The sequence below is a fragment of the Dermacentor silvarum genome, chromosome 5 (assembly GCF_013339745.2).
Source record: "Dermacentor silvarum isolate Dsil-2018 chromosome 5, BIME_Dsil_1.4, whole genome shotgun sequence".
Lineage (NCBI taxonomy): Eukaryota > Metazoa > Arthropoda > Arachnida > Ixodida > Ixodidae > Dermacentor > Dermacentor silvarum.
Genome location: NC_051158.1, coordinates 66,523,011 through 66,543,146, shown reverse-complemented (window position 1 = coordinate 66,543,146; position 20,136 = coordinate 66,523,011). Strand labels below are relative to the sequence as shown.

Below are 20,136 nucleotides of genomic sequence, written 5' to 3'. Positions count from 1 at the left end.
CATCTGTATAGTATTTTCTAAACCTCATACCCGACGATACGCACCTGAGCTCGCACTTGATCTGCACCCAGCCGGGGCTGTTGATGAAGGACCAGGGCTGGTACCACTTGTGCACCACCGGTAAGCACGAACAGAGCACCTCGAACCACAGGTGCAACACCTGCTCACTGCTCGAGAAGGACGGAAGAGGGGGGGCGTCAGGGAGAAGCATTTTTATCACACAGGCACAGTAATCAAGCGACACACAGTGGGCGAGCTAATTCATCAGGCTTTTTTTGGATACACGTTGAAATGCTTTTGACTGGACTTATGCTGCAAGCTTCAATAATATGGTGTTGTAGTAAAACCAGTTGAAAGGATGTTTGCTTTTGGTGTCAGTATGTTGTCGTGTAGCGTGTTCAATTATTTCATTGTTCTTCGCGATGTTTTTCAAGTGGCTGGATAGGGTTTCTTTCCAAGTATATGAGACGTCAAATAGCTGATGTTCTCATATCAGATGTTTCTGTGGAAATTAGTCACGTGGAGTCCACATTCTGTAAACTTAAAGAAAGCTCACTGAGGTATTGAAGGTTCTGAATTCGTTCTGCAGCTGTAAGCATTTCGTGTTTCTGAAGATGCAAACAATGTGGTGCAACTAAATTGAAATGGACAGAAGCTAATTGGCGCCTGAGGGGAATGTACCTACTATGTTGAACATGAAGGTGGTTCTTGCACCACGCGTTGATAACGACTCTGAACACATCAGCACACCGCGGCATTGTAACAGCTAGTGAAGATCATTGCTATCCTGCAACTTGGGTGTAAACATGTGCTGCTGAGATGCCAGCTTTGGTCATCATTAAATTGAAATTAAATTATGGGTTTCTATGTGCCAAAACCAGGATATGATCATGAGGCACCCCCATAGTGGGGCACCATGGATTAATTTTGACCACCTGGGGTTCTTTAACGTGCACCAAATGCATGGTACAAGGGTTGTTTTGCATTTCACCCCCTTCGAAATGCGGCCGCGGCGGCTGGGTTTTGATCCCACAACCTCGGGGTTAGCAGCGCAACACCAAAGCCACTATGCCACCACCGCAGGTGTCTTTGGTCATCATCATTATAATTTCTGTTGATGTGTTGTCATAATAACGTAATTGTGATGATGCCATAATTGTTATTATTGAGCAAACTATTGCTACTTGAGGTAGCACTTCGAACGTTCGTTTGAACAACCCTCTACAGTTGTTTTTTTTTTCGCTGTGCTTATGTGTGTGTAGTAATATTAAAGTGAGGGAAGCGGGCACACTCACTTCAAGCCAATGCAGACCAGGGAGCGCAGCTTGACATCCATCTGGGCATGTGCCTGGTCATGTGACATGTTCACGGCCTGAACTGACTGGAAAGGGACATGGGGGCACAGGTTTTATTGCTACACGTCACACATGCACATAATGAACAAACAGCACTGTTTAACCCTGCAGCCACGTACGCCATTACATTTGGGCTGGTTAGCTCACAAGAGGAAACATTGAATGAGGCAAGTGTCCCAAAAATGGTCCTTTTATTGTTGTTGCAAGGCATAACTTGCCTGCCATCGCGTGTTTTTTTTTATTGTTTTAATTTTTTGTTAAAGCACAACTTGCTTATGACCTAATTAATTATATTATGGGATTTTACGTGCCAAAAACACGATCTGATTATGAGGCACGCCGTAGTGGGGGACTCCGAAAATTTGGACCACCTGGGGTTCTTTAACGTGCACCTAATTCTAAGTACACAGGTGTTTTCGCATTTCGCCCCCATCGAAATGCGGCCACCGTGGCCGGGATTCGATCCCGCGACCTTGTGCTCAGCAGCCCACCACCATAGCCACTGAGCAACCACGGCGGGTTTGCTTACGACCTAAGATACATTGGCTGCATAAATGTTCAAATTATGTTACTGATATTGCATCAAAGTAATGCTGTAAGAACAGAAATATTAAACTGAAAACTGATTTAGAATGGTTAATCAAAACAAATGATCTACACTTGCGCTCAGGGTAGCCTTTGAAAGACGAGCTACATGGCCACAGCATGCTGTAGCAAGTGGGACTGGTTTTAATAACAAGCATAGCATCCATAAAGACAAGTCAATAGGTTGCTCTCTGCACTGTTTCCTTTCAAAGGTCTGCTCTTAAGCAAAATATGGATTTCAGTCGCCATCATTCTTGCATGCCCTAATATTTGTGTTCCTTGCATGACAATAATGCAGTGCAAAAGCTTTTCGGTTTAGTTATGACAGCTATGACTACAGAGTGCTAATGTTCTGTTACTAGTGCTATATAGTGCTATTGGTGTCTTGAGAATTAGTTCATTCTGGAAAGCCGGTGAATGTTGACCTGTGTGGCACTTACAATGATGGTGTGGGGGATATTAGTTTACAACATAGTCTAGCCAACAGATTTTTTAACCGTACAATGCACAGAAGCGATGTCCAAACGTAGCCCGCATGATTACCTCTATGTTCGCTTTTTCATGCTTAATTTTGAACTTGTTCTAGGTTAATTTGATGCAGCACTTGTCATACTCACCCTGTACAGCACTTCCTCCGGTGTGAGCACTTTGCCATCTTCATCCAACCTGCACAAGTTCAATGCATACTGATAACAGTCCTATTGCATTAAATTCTTTTCCAAAGTTTAGTTGTTTCCAGAAACAACCACGAATTTTCAGGCTAAGACAATGGGTGATCCAGCTACCAATAAGAACCTGGCTCGCTCCTCAATAACACATTAGCAAAGCTTGCAAGATTACATTTGACACACATCTAAAAGATATACAGTCATGCTCAAGCAGCACTAATCGCTCTTGAGGCTTGCTGTTACCACTGTAATCATAATTTGCAGCCCGATCGTGACTACTTTATGGTGAAGGGGTCTCTAATTTATCTTCAGCTCAGAATCCTTGTTATCAGCCTCAATGCTTCTAATGCTGGGGTGCACAGGGTAGCAGCACTGCAAAAAGGTATGGCTCCCCTGTGATCGATGAAGCCCCTCCACACGCCGTGCTGATACCGGAGCGGTTGAAATACGCACTCTCCTGCAGTTCAGTCACTTGCAGCAAATGTTCTGGCTTCAATTAAAGCCTTGCTATAAGCTGACGTTAACTGTAGCCAAATTTATGCTGCCACCTCCCTTCTTTGGTACACTACGCAGTCAAGGCATTGCCACTAAAAAGAAATGTAGGCAGCCGCCACGATGGCTTAGTGGCTGGGCTGTTCAGCTGCAGGGCACAATGCCGTGGGTTCGACTACTGGCCCTAGCGGGCACATTCTGGTGGAGGTATACAAGAACACTTAGTGTACTTTGATTTATGTCCATGTTAAAGAACCCCGCACAGTTGAGAACAATCCGGAGCACCTCCACTACGGCATCCCTCGTGGAACTTTGAGGCAATAACCCCATAATCTTTTATAGAAATCTTGGCTGGAGCCCGGCTGTAAAGCAAGCGCCTCACCTGTAGGTCTTGCAGAGAACCAGTCGAGAGTAGACGGAGTTGAAGTCCTTCTCCACCTCCTTGTTGGCAACCTTGGCAAGGACGGAACGAGGAGAATGTGATGCCGGTATCCCGCAAAGCATGGTAGCGAGTGACAGAGGCCATGCTCATAACGTGTTTGTCAGCAATGTGATTCATTGTCAATGAATAGATACCCAACAAAAGAGAAATGACGCTCTAAAACTCGTTCTCAATATTTAGTGGCTTGAGGAGTTCTAGCTGCCGTGTTTCTTGAAACATGCACACTGCAAGTTTGTGCACTTACTTCATTGTTATAATTAGATTTGCAACGTAGAACATCTTTTATGCAATGCACACCAATCCAACACTATTATGCAAAAACTTTAGGAGCTTGTATAAACACTTTTTTTTTAAGCACCAACCTGTGCAACTCACGAACATATCAATTCAAGGAAATTTGCCTTAGCTCAAAACTTTATTTACTTGAGGATATTTACATCTAGCAACTAAAATCAATCACACATTCTTCTGTTTACCATAGTTCTGCTTACCATAAAATCGTTTAAGGTTGCACCAGCTGGATACTTTACAGCCATTGTGCAGTAATACATGCATGCTGCTTTAACACTAAAGTTCAGTTATGCAAGCTCAGCTGTAAGTTGCAACAAACTGAGAGTACACTTAACATTTCATGATGTCAAGGAGTTCTTGACAGAAAAAGGACGAGCAGCTGTACGAACACAAGCATTCGGCAGTTCAATCTAACACTGGTTGACACGCACACAATTGCTCAAATAAGTTACCCACAACATGGAAACCATTAACAAATACAAATCTATTTGCTGTTTGAGATCACAGTCATAAGTGCACTGGAGAGATATGCCAAGAAACAGTCCATCTGCAACCTCTATGCATGAGGACAATAATCTTTCTTTGGGGCTCGTATGTGCCAGAAAGCTTTTCTTTTTAGCAATAGTACGTGGTAGCAACACCCTTCAAGAAAGACGTGGAGTGTGTCTGGCATCAGAGAGCATCACTTCACAATCCTTTTTAACAAGAAGTGTTGGAACATACCACTTAAGAGTGGAGCTATCAGCAATCAACTTCTTTTTCCTGTCACCCCTTCATAGTGTTCCCTTCCTTTCTGTCATTCTTACTAGTCGAACCACCAGCATAACGAGCATGGATATAATAAACTATCCGATATGATGAAGTAAATATAAAATGTGTTTTGCTGATGTCAGTATGCAACTAACACATGATTATAATGAATATCACATTTAACAAAGTCATTTTCGTGTCGGATGAGACATTATTACAATTAGGTTCGACTGCACGGCCAAAGCCAAGCCACTGAGCCAGCGTAGAGCGATGCCTGCGCTGCTCAACCTATCACTACGCTAAACTTTGGTATTGGCGTGGCCTCATAGATTGATCCGTTGCACTAATCTCAGAAGCCATAGTATTAAGGCAGTGGTATCCTTATCCAGCAGCCGATGACACCACTACGTCATCAGTCTACCAGGTGACACCACTGCCTTATCAGTTAGGAAACCTTGCTTACAATCCTGTCAGAGGCACTGCTTAGTCATGACGTCCTACGAAATATGGCTAATAGCCACTGTGTTTACAACAATGCAACATTGAAAGGGAAAGGCTGTCATCCATCTGAGATTAGCTATTAAGCCATAAAGAAAACTCATATAGGTTTCTGCAAGGCGTTGGTCTCGGAATTGATCCACGAACCAGGACAAATTTTTCTTCAACTATACGAAGCTTTCTTTCGTAGAAACCCGTACGCATTCTCTTTCTAGCTTCATGCTACAGTTGGGTGGATGAGAATTTTTTCCCTTTCAAGTGTTTACGAGAGCGTTGCCTGGCAATACGTCAAGTTTATTCACCAAGGTAAAACTTCTGGGTTTTACCCACACCCACCCACCACGCGCTGTGATCCACACACTCACCTCCTCGATGAACAGCCACGGGTGGCAGGTCCCTCCAAGAAGACTGGACCGCTTCATTCCGTATTCCAGAACTGCTTTCAATGTAGGACACAGCCTGTGATGCACATACAAGAGTGGAACGTAAGAAAAAGAAAATTCAATTCTGAGATCCTTGAGAAGTGTAAAGTTATCAGCCAAGATTTGAAAACGCAGCTAAATTGCTACTACTTGTCACTATAGCAGCATTGTAACAAAACGTTGGCCCAACACTGGTCCGCAATTTGTTTTTTTTTTCCCTGTGCAGCAATGACTGCCCTAATGTTATGCTACTGAGTTTAAGTGACTAGCAAAAACTCGAGGCCTTCAGATCCCCCTATTCTTTTCGCTCGTGCCCTCGTGTCTATGTCTATGCTAAAATTATTATTTTTACCAAACCGTAAAGTTAACACTGTCACGAGTGCATGTCACAAGTGTTATGAACACCGTCTTTCCATTGAAGGTTAATCGAAAGTACGAGAGGCACTTTCCACAGAGCAACACACAAACAGCCTAGTGCGAAAGTGCATTTTATGTGCATCCTTGCTGTGCTACTGATCCAAACTGGTGAAACTGAGCAGGCTGCTTCCATGTTTTCAGTCACACTTTCCCTTGTACGTTGTGCTTAGCAAAGCACCAAACATCAGTTAAGTACATTGTACAGTTGACTTCCATAAATTCGACTGCCAAAATTGGTTGAATTTCCCGGTAGGCCAAATTAAACAAGACCCAGAAAATACGCTGAAACACACCACTCATTCATTTAGCGGTATTTTCCCAATTCTAACCTGCCGCCCGAATCAGATGCGTACTCACTTTCTATGAGTGTAAAGTAGAAAGCTAATACAGAAATGACAACTGAGGTCCTAAACAAAGCAAAAATTTAACGCGCACCCGATTTTTCAGCAAGAAAAATGGAGCATGCCTCCATGGACAAAGATGAAAAAAGGGAACTTTAACCTTCAAAGAATAAAAAATTACTTACACCTAATGTACATGGTCATAACTCTCTGCTTTATCGATTCTTATGAACCATAACATGTGCTCCATACGGTCCATTGCTCATTTTATATTCTTAATTTATCATTGCACGTTTGATATTCTTAATTTATGAAACGACTTCGCAACAGTCGAAGGTGGCCCATGCCTAACCCCTTCTCCAGTTCACCCTGCGATGCATGCATTTCTTCGGAATGCCAGAGATATCTGACAACACTTGTTTCCACTAGCTTAGCATGTAAAATGACTTATTTTTTTAATGAGCTTTCGTAATTGAAGATTGAAAGTGGCGTGTCGTAGTCACACTACGCAAGAACTATTTCTGTCAGGTCATCTAGCGATGGCAATGGCAATGACGCTGACTATGCTGGCTCTGACGATAAGCTGTCGTGAACTCCTTGAACACGGTTTTTGTTCCGTATCCGACAACACTGTGCAGGCAATTTCCGGACCATTTTTATTGGAAAAAAAGAAAAAAATGTCACAGTTTCACCCTAAGGGCGAAGCAATGAATGCGATAGCAACACAGCAATGTCATACGAAGTAAGGTGAGCGGCTTTGGTAGTAATATGAATTGTAGTAAACATGAGCTGATTAAGTAAGCAGGTGTGCTGCGGCGTAAGTAGACCGACATGAAGAGAGACTCGATGACCACGAGAAGGCGCGTGTGAAACGATGGTGTTGATGAGAAGCGCTTCCCGTGGGCAGCGCGTGCGAAGGGACACACCTGTAGCGCTGCACTGCCGATCCGGGCAGCATTGCATGTGTAGCGTGCGTTGGAAAATGTGGCCCGACTATTACTAACTGAATGAACAAGCGTGGTGTGAGCGCGCACAAACAAACATGAATAGATCACACTGAATGACTGCAGACAACGACTGTCAAAACGCTGGCAGCCGCGAAGGTACGTGCGGTCTATCGCTTCAACGGAAACTGAGCGGCGAATGCACGGCGCATAAAGGTCAGAGCCGTGGGGAGATAATAGACGGTGCAGGCGGAGCGACGAGCGCGGTTGTTGGCAGAGTAGAAGTGCGCCTCCCCCCCCCGCTCCCTCCGGCGCTGGCTTCCCGCTTCCTTGCTTGCGTGTGGGAGATTGAGTGCGTTCGCTCTCCGTGACAGCGCGCGTCCCCGCACGCTTCCGCTCGGGCATACGGCGCGCGGCGAAGATTTTATCTATAGGGAACCTCACGGCGACGGCGACGACGGCAGAAATCCGGTTGAAGTGTCCATATAATTGCTATCGCAATAAAAGGCAGGTGTAATACTGTCATCATTGATTGAACTACCATTTTCGCTTCAAGATCTTCCTATGGCCGGCCAAAAATAGGCCTTTTTGACAGGGGATAACGTGTGTTCGACAATTTCACGGTCCACTAATTAAGCTCTGCCAAGACAGACACTACAGCTAAAAGCGTGGCTATTGGAGTCCCCATTGGGGTCAGGTGCGTGTGTGCTGACCAGTCAAGTTCGAATTATCCAGCAAAGGCCAGTTTTAGGATCGACATAACGAAACTCTGGGCCCATGGAAATGTATAGGTGTCGGTCAGGACCTTCGGTTGGGATTGAATTAACAGGAGTCGAATTAACGGAAGTTTACTGTATTAGAAGTGGCATCTGCTTGCATGGTAATCAGGATTGACCACGCTGTGCGCAGAAAGGATGCCACAAAGAAGAAGACGGACAACAGTGAAGCGCTCTTTGTGGTGCTCCTTCTGCGCACAAGACGTTCAATTCTGAAGATCACCAACTTGCCCAAAGCCATAAGTTAGTGAACATGGCTAAAGAGATGAGCTCCTAGTCAGCTGCACTTACGTTCCTCGCACCAGGTCTGTGATGGCTTCTGTCACTGAGTCATCCCCCGCACTGGAGTACTGAATCATACAAAAAAAAAAAAAAGGAACTCTGAGCACTGTGAACAAAAAGTTATAGATTTGCATGCAGCATCTACACATCATAGACAGCAGACAGCCATTATGCCACAGTTTCAGTGATGGTACATGAGCAATTACACATTCTCATATATGTGGCTATGAGTGCTGATTATTTATGGTTCTGTGTTGGTGTAGTCTACTATGGTGGCACTGAAAGAAAGTTAGCAGAATTGCAGTGAAATTCACTGAAGAACTGTGACCCGGTGTTCTGCTTCCCTGCCAGACTAATGCTTGAGGGTGGCGCCATCTGGTGGTGTGTTCTAAAGCCTGTTTCACAGGATGCAATCTTGCTTGCGATTTTGCACTTGCAAATTCACAGGTGGTGCAATTGTGCAGAGCGGATTGCAAATCCTCCGTGTGGTCTGTTCATTCACAAAGCAGTGTCAATTGTATTCTGGACAGTAAATTCCGAACATGTTTATAAAGTAGAACACTTCTTACAAGCTAGTGTAATAACTTGAAAGTGTGGTTTTGCACTGCTTTGTATTTTGTCGCTAAAAGTGGTGTAACTCTACATGCTGAATTGTGCAGACTTCACACAAAATGGTGAGAACGTACTAACTGGAAAAAAAAAAGTTCTTGTGAGTCTTGAAATGTTTGCCCTTTGTCTGTCCAGAGTAGTGCAACTCATAACAAGGCCACTAATTGCAGCTGCTGTCTTCCTACATGGCTCATGCATAACTTTGGTGCAAGTAAGTTTGACTTGCCTGCTTGCTGCGTTCATCAAGGAGTTCCACAAACTTTGCTGGGAACCACCCTCGCAGGCCGTTGAGCTCTCCAATCCAGCAGTGCTCGTCCTTTTGACTGATGATCTGGGCAAGAAAATGGCACACATTCTCGTCAAACTGCATGGCGAATTTGCGAGACGACCACCACCGCTCTAAGGCACAGCATTCCTTCTCAGCACTTAATTCTAGAGGGAGAAAACAATGATGCAATATGTTTCCTACCCCCCCTCCTTCTCAACCAACACACACGTGCAAAATGATGCACACACACACAGACAGACACACACACACATACACACAAAAGAAACAGACAAACACACACTGTTTAAATTGAAGCAATGTTTGAGATTAGTTCTCCATGGTATCTTCATACTGTTGGCAAAGAAGAAAAAAGCAGAACATAACAACAATGTAATGTTGGTGGGGAGTGAGCTCATGATCTTCACATTTCCCTAACATAGCACAAACTAAACGACAAAGAGAAGGCATACAAAAATATGACAATGCGAGCGCTGACATCCTAGGGTTCTTGTGTGTCTTCACTTTCTTGTTGTTTAGTGTTAAGGAAATGAATCCCTACCAACCAAGAAGGCTTTAAAAAAATTTCTGGAGTGGAGATGATGTCCTAAATGGGAAACTGGGCCACTGCTATCACATAGAGCAACAGAATAATGTTAGCATATAACCCAGAACAATTGAAGATCGCAGGGAGAGGCCTTCGTCCTGCAGTGGACATAAAAATAGGATGATGATGATGAGAACAGAGAACAGGAAACCTTCTCACTTCTTGCAGCGGTAAGATGGCCTATTTCGCCATACAGATACTGCTCGATGCATGCCTGTAGCCAGGAATTTATTATTTTTTTTAGCGCCCAGTCGAGGACGGCAGGAAATTACGAGTGGTGATGAAATTAGGAAATTAGGCACAAGTTGGAATCGGCACAAGGCAGGGGTATCTTGAGATAGCAGGGATGCCTTTGTCCTGCAGTGGACATAAAGACAGGCTGATCTGATGAATAAGGCACAGGTTGGCGATGAGTTAAAAAAAATTATACGATAGGTAGACAAAATTGCCTACACAGATTATAACTGAAAGAGAGAAAAACTTGAGCTGCAGCACGAAACCAGAAAATCAGAATGGAGGTGACCCAGAACATGACTAACTGGAGATTACAGGGAGAGGCTTTCATCCTGCAGTGGCCTTACACAGGTTGATAACGATGACTAGGCTTTAAAAAAAAACGCTTTTAGAAAATGCATCAACATGCACATAACTTAGCCACTCGATCAGCAAGCCTGAACAGAGTGTGCACTGACCGTGATGATGTCGTTCTTGCGGAACCCCAGCTCGTCATCGTCGTGCCGCTCAAAGTTGAGCAGGGCCTTTGCACGTCGATGGCGCAATCGGGATACGTTGGCAAAGTTCTCATGGTCGCGTGCGTGGCTTTCCATGGAGTAGTCAGAGTTCAGCGTCTGCACCACACAAGCACAGCTGCAGCGCCCCCTAGCGCAATTTCCTGTCAACTCTGCACAAGCGTGCTAGGACGAAGCAGGTGCTGATCAGTGAAAAAAAAAAAAGGGAAAGAAAAGAAAAACTAACATTCCTATTTAGTTTACACCGGCAATAACACCCCATTTGATTCGCAATCCCTTGAATGCACGATGTGGGAATTATGAAGGTTCATATTTTCCTGCACTCCTACGCACGCCAAGGAAGCGAGGAGAACAGACGCCTTCTTCCCCTCTTCTCTTGTGGGGAGTCGGACGGCTTTCCCTACGGTGGCATCGCCAAATCGGTCCCAAACGTAGACCGTTACATGGCCGCAGTGCCCCGTGCCCATTGAACGAAGCAAAGAACAAAGCAGGAGCGTCGAAATAGGCACGGCTGGAAAACGTTGGAGAAAAGAAGACTGCGAAGCCACGATGAAGGAAGGACCCCAGGTCAACATCTCGTTCCTATATTTTGTCACACCCTGCCTTTGCTCGCTGCACAAGCCTGGCAAATGTCTTGGTCGTAACTAGCCTGCTTCCAAGTGAATCCATTGGTAGCACATTGTTGTGCTTGTTATTCAACAGCGTGTTGTCGTGTTCCTGCACAACCACCCGTCATGCAAGGCATTCGTACAAGGCGAGCAGTGGGGAGTTGACCGTCAAGCCTATACCTTAGGCACAAAGGCGGCTTGAGAGAATCCCTGTCTAGAATGCAAAAGCAGACAAAAACAGGCATATTATTTGCTTTTAAGCATCAAGTACTTATAGGCTGCACTCATCACCAGTGTTCATTCAAGCCTCTACAAAGTCTTGTCGACCACTGTTTGTCAGCAGCCATTGGGGTAACAAGGCAAAACAAGTCCTGTACAACTGGTGCAGCTGGCAATTCTGAAGGCAGTGTTAAGTGACCAAGCTGTGAGAACATCGGCACTGGCCTGAGATCACAGGAGCCGTGTCTCTGTTGTTACTGCTGACCATGTGGCATAAGTTGAACAATGAAATGTCTCATCAGCAGTGAGTGTTCAGCAGTTTAAAACTAGCAGCCTGCTGAGCTCTTCTGTACAGTGCATGTGACCATGCGAGTATGACCCACACTCTCGTTCTCTATACAGTAGAAGCCCTAGGCAACCATCATCCTTGCCCGAACATACCCCATTGTATGTAACCTGCTGGAAGCTGCACAATGTGAAGTGGCCTGCTGCATGACATGACTTTGAGACCCCCGAGGCAGGTGAAGCGTTGGGTGACAATTAATTTCATCAGTGTCATTTGCTGATGAACAAAAAAAAAATGTGGTGCTGATCAACAAAGGGGAGAACAAAGTGATCCACTTGACCAGCGCCCTCAAACTCAAATACGTAAGTTACCGAGACATAGCTCTCAACGGGTCATGCTGTAGGGTTTCAGTGGAGAAGACCATTGTTTTAAGCTTAATTTAAGCTTATGCATCTTACAAATGGGAGTGCATGAAAACTCAAAAGATCGCTACTCAAGCTGCACAAACAATAGAGGCGCAGATTGCACATTTTAAAACTCCAGCACTAGACATAGGAAAAGAGGGTGGCTAGATTTACTACACAAAGTCAAGAAAGTGGATGGGGGCACAGCGACGACAGTAGCTCAGTTGGTAAAGCATCGTAGGCATCATGCAGATGTTGTAGGTTCAGCTCCCACCAGTGACATGTTGTCTTTTTTTCCACTTCTATTTCTCGTTTCATTATTATTTCTACATTTAAAAGCAAAAAAAAAAAAAACATACAGCTGATTACTCCTATAACTTCCTTGGCTTTATTGTCTGTGGACTTCTTTTATTTGCTGCTAAAAATAAACTTAGTCCCGCGGTTCCCATAATTCTTCACATTCCTTGTGTCTTTGGGGAATTAATTACGTGTTATACTGAAAAGAAGGACAAGATGTGATACATGTATATACAGTAGAACCTCGTCCATACGATCCCATTTTGTACGATTTCCTAGCGCTAGTGTTTACGACTGAGAATGCAAAAAATGAACCAATACAGTTACTTCTTTTTTTATCGTTAATATGTTCCCGAGAAACACAATCTTTAGGCACCAACGTTCAGTATATTGCCAAACTGCGATGGTATGATATGTCTCCTTGCCACTAGAAACAATGTAAACAAGACACCTTTGGTGCGAGGTACACACGATTGAGAGCAGTAGGCGTCCGTCCGCATCATGTGAAATTGCCGCCACACACTACGTTTCCTACGCTGATATGAGAATATATTCTTGTGGGTCATCGCACGTCACCGTTACCAGCTATCACCACCAACCTTTGCGATAAGCATTTTCACCTATCTGTTTCACAGCGTGTGTGGCATAGTGTCGTTGTAATCGTACTGCACACTTTTTAACAGGCAATAACCCAAGCATCGTATTCTGGTGTTGCCCGCTAGCTCGATTTCGTTTCGGTTTCCCATTGCCGTCTCAAAACGACGTGTATCTCAGGTCGCTTGAGCCTCACGAGCTTGATGCACGTTGGCATCTCATTCCTTAACGATTCTTGCCATGTGGGCATGTCAAAACTTCCCGCCAAAATGCTACTCCTGAAGAAGCTGCTGACTCGGGCCGAATCAGAGAAGCGTGAACTGTAAGCTTGCCGAAACTGCAAAAACTACAACGCACATCTCAGCCCCCCCCCCCAGATCATCGGCGTGCGTCGGCATCTAGTGCTGCAATGATTCACACAACACTTCGCATTTCGTAGAGGCCAACTACATTTGATTCTGTCGAATATTTTAGTGACTTTGAATCGTACATTTTCCCGATTAGCACATTTTTAAAAGTTTTTTTTTAGAAACGTATCAACCAGGTTCTACTGCAGCAGTCGAACTCGAGCCACAAATTTAGATTCACCATCTGACAACTATGCTTGCTGCTATTGTTGTGATTCAAGTGTTGCTTGTCTTTATAGACTTTTAACTCACACTTTTAGCAGTGTTTCTGGTTCTTCAATGTCGTTACAATGTGACAATATTCCGTCAAGCTATCGTATAACTAGAATATAAGTGATCTGTGAATGATGTGTCCACATACGAAGATACACAGCGGGCTCAGTGTGTGGGGGACACTGACCACCTGCAGCTTGGGGTCGAGTGCCTGGAAGTGTCGCGCCACTTGCAAGATGGCCTCGCGGAGGTCGACGAGGATCTCCGTCTGCCGCACGTTCTTGTGCCGGACGTCCTCCTCCGACGGATTCGTGCAGTCCCCTGCCTCTCCCTGCAGCAGCAGCTGCAGCACCGACTTGGAGCGCTTCACCTGACGGCGAGTCAGATGCTGCACAAGACATTGAGGAAGATCAAATGATGCCAATTTAGTTTGTAGAAGCGACAGAATTCATGTGCATAGTCCTAGCTACTTTGACGTTCGCTACCAAGCTTCTTGCTCTTCGATGCTGTGTTTTTCATTGAAACAATTCACCGCTGTTAGCAATGGCACTGACTCCACTTTTGTAATCCTTGCCAATGGCTTCGAAGCTCGGAAAGCACGACGCATTGCAAAATGCCGGTTCCCAAAAGTCAGCTTCGCCTCAATATAGCAGTGTTACGCGGCGAAGCATACGGGAAGTATTGCGGTGAAACATACCAAAAGTAGGAAGGGGACAATTGTCACGGGACACGGTATGTTTCCCTTAATTATGCACGCGTGCACCCGCTGTCTTCTATCACAGTACGAGCACCAATACGCCTAATAGGCATACTGGCAGGCCTTTAGCACTATTTTGGACGTGCTTGTGGCGATTTGAGCCCTTTGGGGCAGTAAAAGGCATGCATTCATTTTTTCGGAGTGCCCAATTTTTTGGACGTTTTCGCGGCCCATAAGGAGTCCGAAAAATCGGACGTTGACTGTATCTAATAATTTGTCATCTCTGAGTTCGTTATATTCAGGTTTGACTAGTCGGTTTCACACATTTACCACAGTGCTTAAACGACGGTAACGGAGGAAGGACAGACAAGCATGCTGCATACCATCCACGTCTGCCCTTCTTTCTGTGTCTGCCGGTTAGTCGCTACAGTAACTGGAGCAATATTTAGAGCAAATTCAAACACTTATCACGAAGCTGTCATGCAAAATTTATCGGTTACGCGGAATGAACCTGACTGGTAGGAGGAAAAACTAAAGCAAAAGCATGGCGTTGTAACATAGAGACAAAAGATGTCATCTGCACCATTTGCGCCACTACCAACTCTCACAAACTGTAAGCTGCTTTATAACACGAAAGGGGAGAGGGGTTGGAGTTGGTGAGGGAGGGCAAGCTCCTCTGTCCCACGATACAATTGCTGCAAATGTGAAATGACACAAGCGGGCAATGACAAAACGAAGGTGACAACACCCAAGAACCGCCTGGTGATAGTGGTGATGTGCTGGCTAATATCGATCAATTGACTCCTTTGCAGGAGATAACAATGAGTCCACAATTTTCATGGTCTTTGCACTCATTGCAACAACGTAGTACTGCAAGGGCATTTACAGGATACTGTACGCTTAGATGAGGACATTTTTCTGAGCTAGTCTGTCTCGGTGTCATGCATGACATCTGGAGGTGGTTGCCTGGCATTTGCTGACTATGATGCGAGGCGTGTATTAGTCTGATGTCTTATGTCACTGAGGTGCTATTGTCGTTCAAGCATGGAACATCCTCTCAGAACAAATTATACATAGTTAATCATGAAGCCGTAAAATTTAGAGGATTATTAACTATACACTTTTGTTGCTAACTGAAGCTTATACAGTGCAACCTCGCTGATACGATTCTGCGTAATACATTTTTGGGATGATACGCTTTTTTTTTCTTTTTCTGATAATACGATTTGGTTGGATAATACATTGGATGATACGATATTCAGATGATACGCTTTATTTTCCGGTTCCCGTGAAGATTGTATCAATGAGGTTCCACTGTACTTCCTTGTTTTATATATTTCTTCTTATTGAGCTAGTCCTTCTGTTACAGTGTAATGTGAGTGTTGAAACACCTGCTGTGTTTTCATATTTGCTAGTCTATCCTACTACATTTCCTACAACACTTCCTTTTGCTTGAAAAAACAAAACGTTCGTTTTCTTTACCACTTTCCTTTCATGTCACATACCAGTTGGATCTCTTACAGGGGAAAAAAAATATATTAATGATGATGATACTGATGCTCTCATTGTCCTTGTCATTGTCACAGGTCAGTGTCGTGTACCTACCTGTTTCGGCAGGTTTGTTGCGTGCTCAGGGTTGAGGTGTGCCCCCTGGTCGGCCATCAGGTAAGCCAGGTGCTTGCGTCGCAGGGCTTCCACCGCGGCCTCCGTCACATCACGGGACGCGTGCTCGCTAGCCTCCAGCAGCTGCTCCGCATCGCGCACAGAGCCTGGCAAGTCCGAGAGCGCATTGAAGATCTGTGCCGAGTTCTCCAGCGAGCGCAGCTCGGACTCCTGCGCAGCGGAGTTTGTGCACCATGTGGTACATTGTTCACATATAAACAAGTGTGGCTGGGACCAAACAGTAACACTTCAAATTATAATCGTACATAAATTGGCAGGAAGGTTAGTTGCAGAAATGAAAGCATTAGCCATCCCTCCACAATCTTGCCATGCGCACACGCCACTATGTTCCTGCAATTGTTCTTCCTGTGTACCGTCTGGGACTGGAATAATCTTCTGAGACACACAGTGGCTTACGATGATCTCACGCACTCTAAAACTGCCACTGAGGAAGCAGACTCATCTATATCATAATGTCAGAGGTGGAACAGCCATTTGACCTTTTGGCGCAGGTCTTGGCCCAAGCAAAAATCTGTTAAAAACGGGAGAAGCGCTTGTCCCGTCTGTCTTGCCTTCCTTTGGTCCCGTCTATTGCGGTTCACCACAGTAAAAAGAAAATTGCTAATTGCTTGCAGGAATGAAGTAACTTTGCCACCGTCCACATTTGTGGCACATGATGTTAAGGAATTCGTAACAAACCAAAGCAGGGAGGCGACACCTTACAGAATGGTCACGTAAGAGTGTGCACATCTAAGCAACTCTTAGTGGCTTGCCTCAAGTACTGCGACAGCAGCATTTTATGACACACAGTCGGGGCACATGGCAACCGCAAAGCGGGTACAAGTCTCTGTCAACACAGTGCAGCATGCTGAGCAGGCAAGAAGAGAGAGCGCAAGATGAACACAAGACATGGCCTAATCTTTCCTTGCATATAATGCAGCGCATCCAACAAACACGCACTGTGAACATCCTTAGCCACAACAGCAGACTTAGTGGGAACCTGCAAGGAAGCACGTAACTTTGTCTAATGTCAGCTGGGGATATGAAGCAATCACCCGAGCGTCGAAAGCCCAAGCATCACAAGCCTGAGCATCACGAGCCTGAGCGTCACGAGTCTTGGTGCAGTGGCACATGCATTCCCAAACTCTGCAGGTTTTGTGTCGGCCATGCTGCGCTACACATGTTACACTCACAGACCCACATTCTCAGGTCAGTACTACTACCTTTGCAAAAGACTCACAGTGTATACTGACAAGCGCTCAAACAGAGCCCTTACCTTTGAGCTGAGCATTCCCAGGAGGACCTGGAAGAGGCACAATGGAACCGTCGTAGAAGAGCAGGTCCCAGATGCGCAGCAGCACCCGCATGGGCACCACGCTCGCAAAGAGCGTCAGGAACCAGTGCAGCGTGATCAGCGACAGCTCTGCGTACATTGCAGACCCTGGTTAGAAGAAACACTCAAGAAGGACAGAACTCAACAGTCTAACTGTTTCCAAATGTATGGAGATAAAAAAAAGGAACAGTTTGTGTGACATCCCCTTATGAGTGACGGAGATCGTCGGGCCCTTGAATACATAGAAAGATTGATACCCATCGCAATTTTGCCTAGGGCTACTTGTTGGGCTTTTTTTTTCGGTATTGCTTGATAGGAATTAGTGCACAAGTAACACAGTCACAGAGAAGACGCGGACAACATGGGCACAGGCCTGCCCATCCTTGCTTACAGCCCTGTGTGCGGTGCATTATCAATGCAACAGTGTTATACAGATCAAAATTAGGCTTTCAGCTCTCCACCCAGGTTTGTAACACAGGCAGATCCCTGAGGCAGTGTGATTACAGGCATAAGGTTGACCAATCCTGATACTGCCGGCACACATAGGGGTTTTTATGTGATAGCTTTACACGAGCCACAACATGGCCTTCAGTGATGCAGGGAGGAGCAACCCTTGAAGGAGCAACTGGCGGGGCGAGAACGACTGAGCCAGTAAGAAAGAGCATTCGAGTGGTGCGACATACACGTGCGGCAGGAGGAGTGGCGGCAGCTGCATTGGTGTGCTGCGAGTGCGCACCGTATTGCACAATGCTCTCCGCTGCACTGTGGCGCACAACTGGGGTTGTAATACAGCAAAAGCTGCGGTTTGCACAGATTCTACAGCTTGAAAGCTCCGAAGCAGGAGGCAAACTCTTGTCCCAACCTTCTGCAGCGCTCTGGAACCGGAACATTTATGGTCGCGACAAGATGCACCCAGGACTCGGCAAAATTCATGGCCCTAGTGGCTTCGCTTTTTATTTGACAAAGACAAAGGCTGCACACCTTTTCAATGGATGGCATGAATGATAGCAATATAATATCCTGCAGCGTCCACCTCACAATGAATGTCGACGTTAATGTGATTATCAGTGAAGCAATGCAGCGACACACCGTACTGCCACTGTCAAAACATTTCATGTATGAGGCGTGTACTACAGCCGGGCTCCTCTCTCACGCTGTGCCATCTAGTGATGCTGCCATGAAGTCTGCGTGTGGCCTCCAAGATGCATTACACACCAGTGCATATGAACATTGAGAATTAATCCCTCCCTCCCTGTGGCCATTCGTGGCGGAGCACTCTAAAGCATCGAGCTGCTATGCTTGAGGAACCCGTGTGATGCAGGCACGATTCTGCCCAGCACTGGATAAATGAAAAAAATATTTTTTTTTCATCTAACAGCCCTATTAAGAGGTTAGGCCCACATTTTTATACTGCACTACCTTAGGAATCAGCTCACATTATTACACTGCATAGTTTTGGAATCGGTCCACATTTCTTATTAGACATATACCAGCAGCCTGAAAAGTGCTTGAAGCATCCAAAGAATGCTGATCGCATTAAGAAAGATACATAACGAAACAAAGGAAGCACGCGTGCGGTGATCTTGCTCGTGAGACGGTGAACTGCAACCCACCAATGTCGTGCTCCTTGAGCAAGGCGTCGAGGTCTGGCAGGCAGGCGGTGACCAGGGCCCTCAGCACACGCTGATCGGCCTGCACCCCAGCTAGGGTGCTCGAGTAGTAGGAGGCAGGCAGCAGGTCCTCCACAATGGTGCACAGCATCCAGAAGGCGTCTTCTTCTTCGAGGAACAGCAGTAGGCTCGCCGCTATCTGCGATGCCACAGACAGCGATTCAACGAGATAGCGGAACAAAAAGAGGGCGAGAGCAGAAGGGGCAAAAAGAGGCAGCGGTTAGCACTGCATCTGCCCAACTCTTCCTCTACTGTGGGAAAATGTTACCTGTCACAGCGAAAAGCATCCATACCATTTGTTTCACAGTGCTGTTACTTTGAAAACAATGCGCATATTGGAATATATGTGAAGTGATGCCTTCGTGAGGCGGTTAATGAAATGCTGCCAACTTGCCCATTTCATTCTCGCGTCGTTGGAGTAAAGGAAACTGGTGCGGGCATATGCTCTTGCACACCCATGCTATACAATGCGACAAATCCCATATATATGCTATAGGCTGGTATTTCGTCATTTCTTCTTATTCCGGGAGGTGTTGGCTACTTCTTGGCTGATCACCCATTGTGCTATTTGTCATAGTACAGAAATCATCATCATAATCTACACGCAAACACACTTCTTGGCTGATCCCCCATTGTGGGTGTGTGCCATACTAGTAAGAAATCATAATCATCATCAACGTGCAGCAATTATCTCAAAAAGCTAGTTGGCGATGACACGAGCTGTACCGTCCACTTCTTGGCCAATCCCCCCGTTGTGGGTATATGTAATTGTATGGAAATCATCGTCATCATAATCAACACGTGGGCACACTTCTTGACCGATCACCCAATGTGGACATGTGTCTTAGCACGGAAATAATAATATCATCAACATGTAACAATCATTTCAAAGTGCTAGTATGTAGGTGGAATCCTGCCACCTGATGCGCCTTTTTTTTTATGAATGAGGCTGAATCTACTCGAATTGACTGACCGACCGACTGACCGATAAACCAACCAATCCAGGCGAAACCATGGGATGGTAGGCAAAGAAAACTTCGCTTTAATATTTTTATAAATTGCCTGCAGGAGTAGTTAAAGGGATGCACTTGAGGAACATTAGGTTAAGCTGGATCGGTAAACTACACTTCTGGGGCACCAATATCTGTCTTACTGTGTACCAGTGGCGCATCGACGGGGGGGGGGGGGGTTCGAGTGTTGTAACCCCCCCCCCACGCGTCCAACCCCCACCAGTCCAACGTGCACCTTCAGCA

The 20,136-nt window shown here is 45.5% G+C and overlaps 1 protein-coding gene across 1 annotated transcript in view; it reads right to left on the bottom strand.

The window, feature by feature from the left end:
- Positions 1-20,136, bottom strand: part of LOC119453433 (small G protein signaling modulator 3 homolog) — a 37,084-nt gene that overhangs the window by 8,245 nt on the left and 8,703 nt on the right. The window contains 13 exon segments of the mRNA XM_049667949.1: positions 45-167; positions 1,296-1,381; positions 2,558-2,606; positions 3,483-3,553; positions 5,447-5,540; positions 8,273-8,331; positions 9,099-9,203; positions 10,437-10,592; positions 13,670-13,909; positions 15,824-16,051; positions 17,157-17,192; positions 17,194-17,303; positions 18,827-19,022. Of these exon segments, the coding sequence (XP_049523906.1) occupies positions 45-167; positions 1,296-1,381; positions 2,558-2,606; positions 3,483-3,553; positions 5,447-5,540; positions 8,273-8,331; positions 9,099-9,203; positions 10,437-10,592; positions 13,670-13,909; positions 15,824-16,051; positions 17,157-17,192; positions 17,194-17,303; positions 18,827-19,022 (1,553 nt within the window).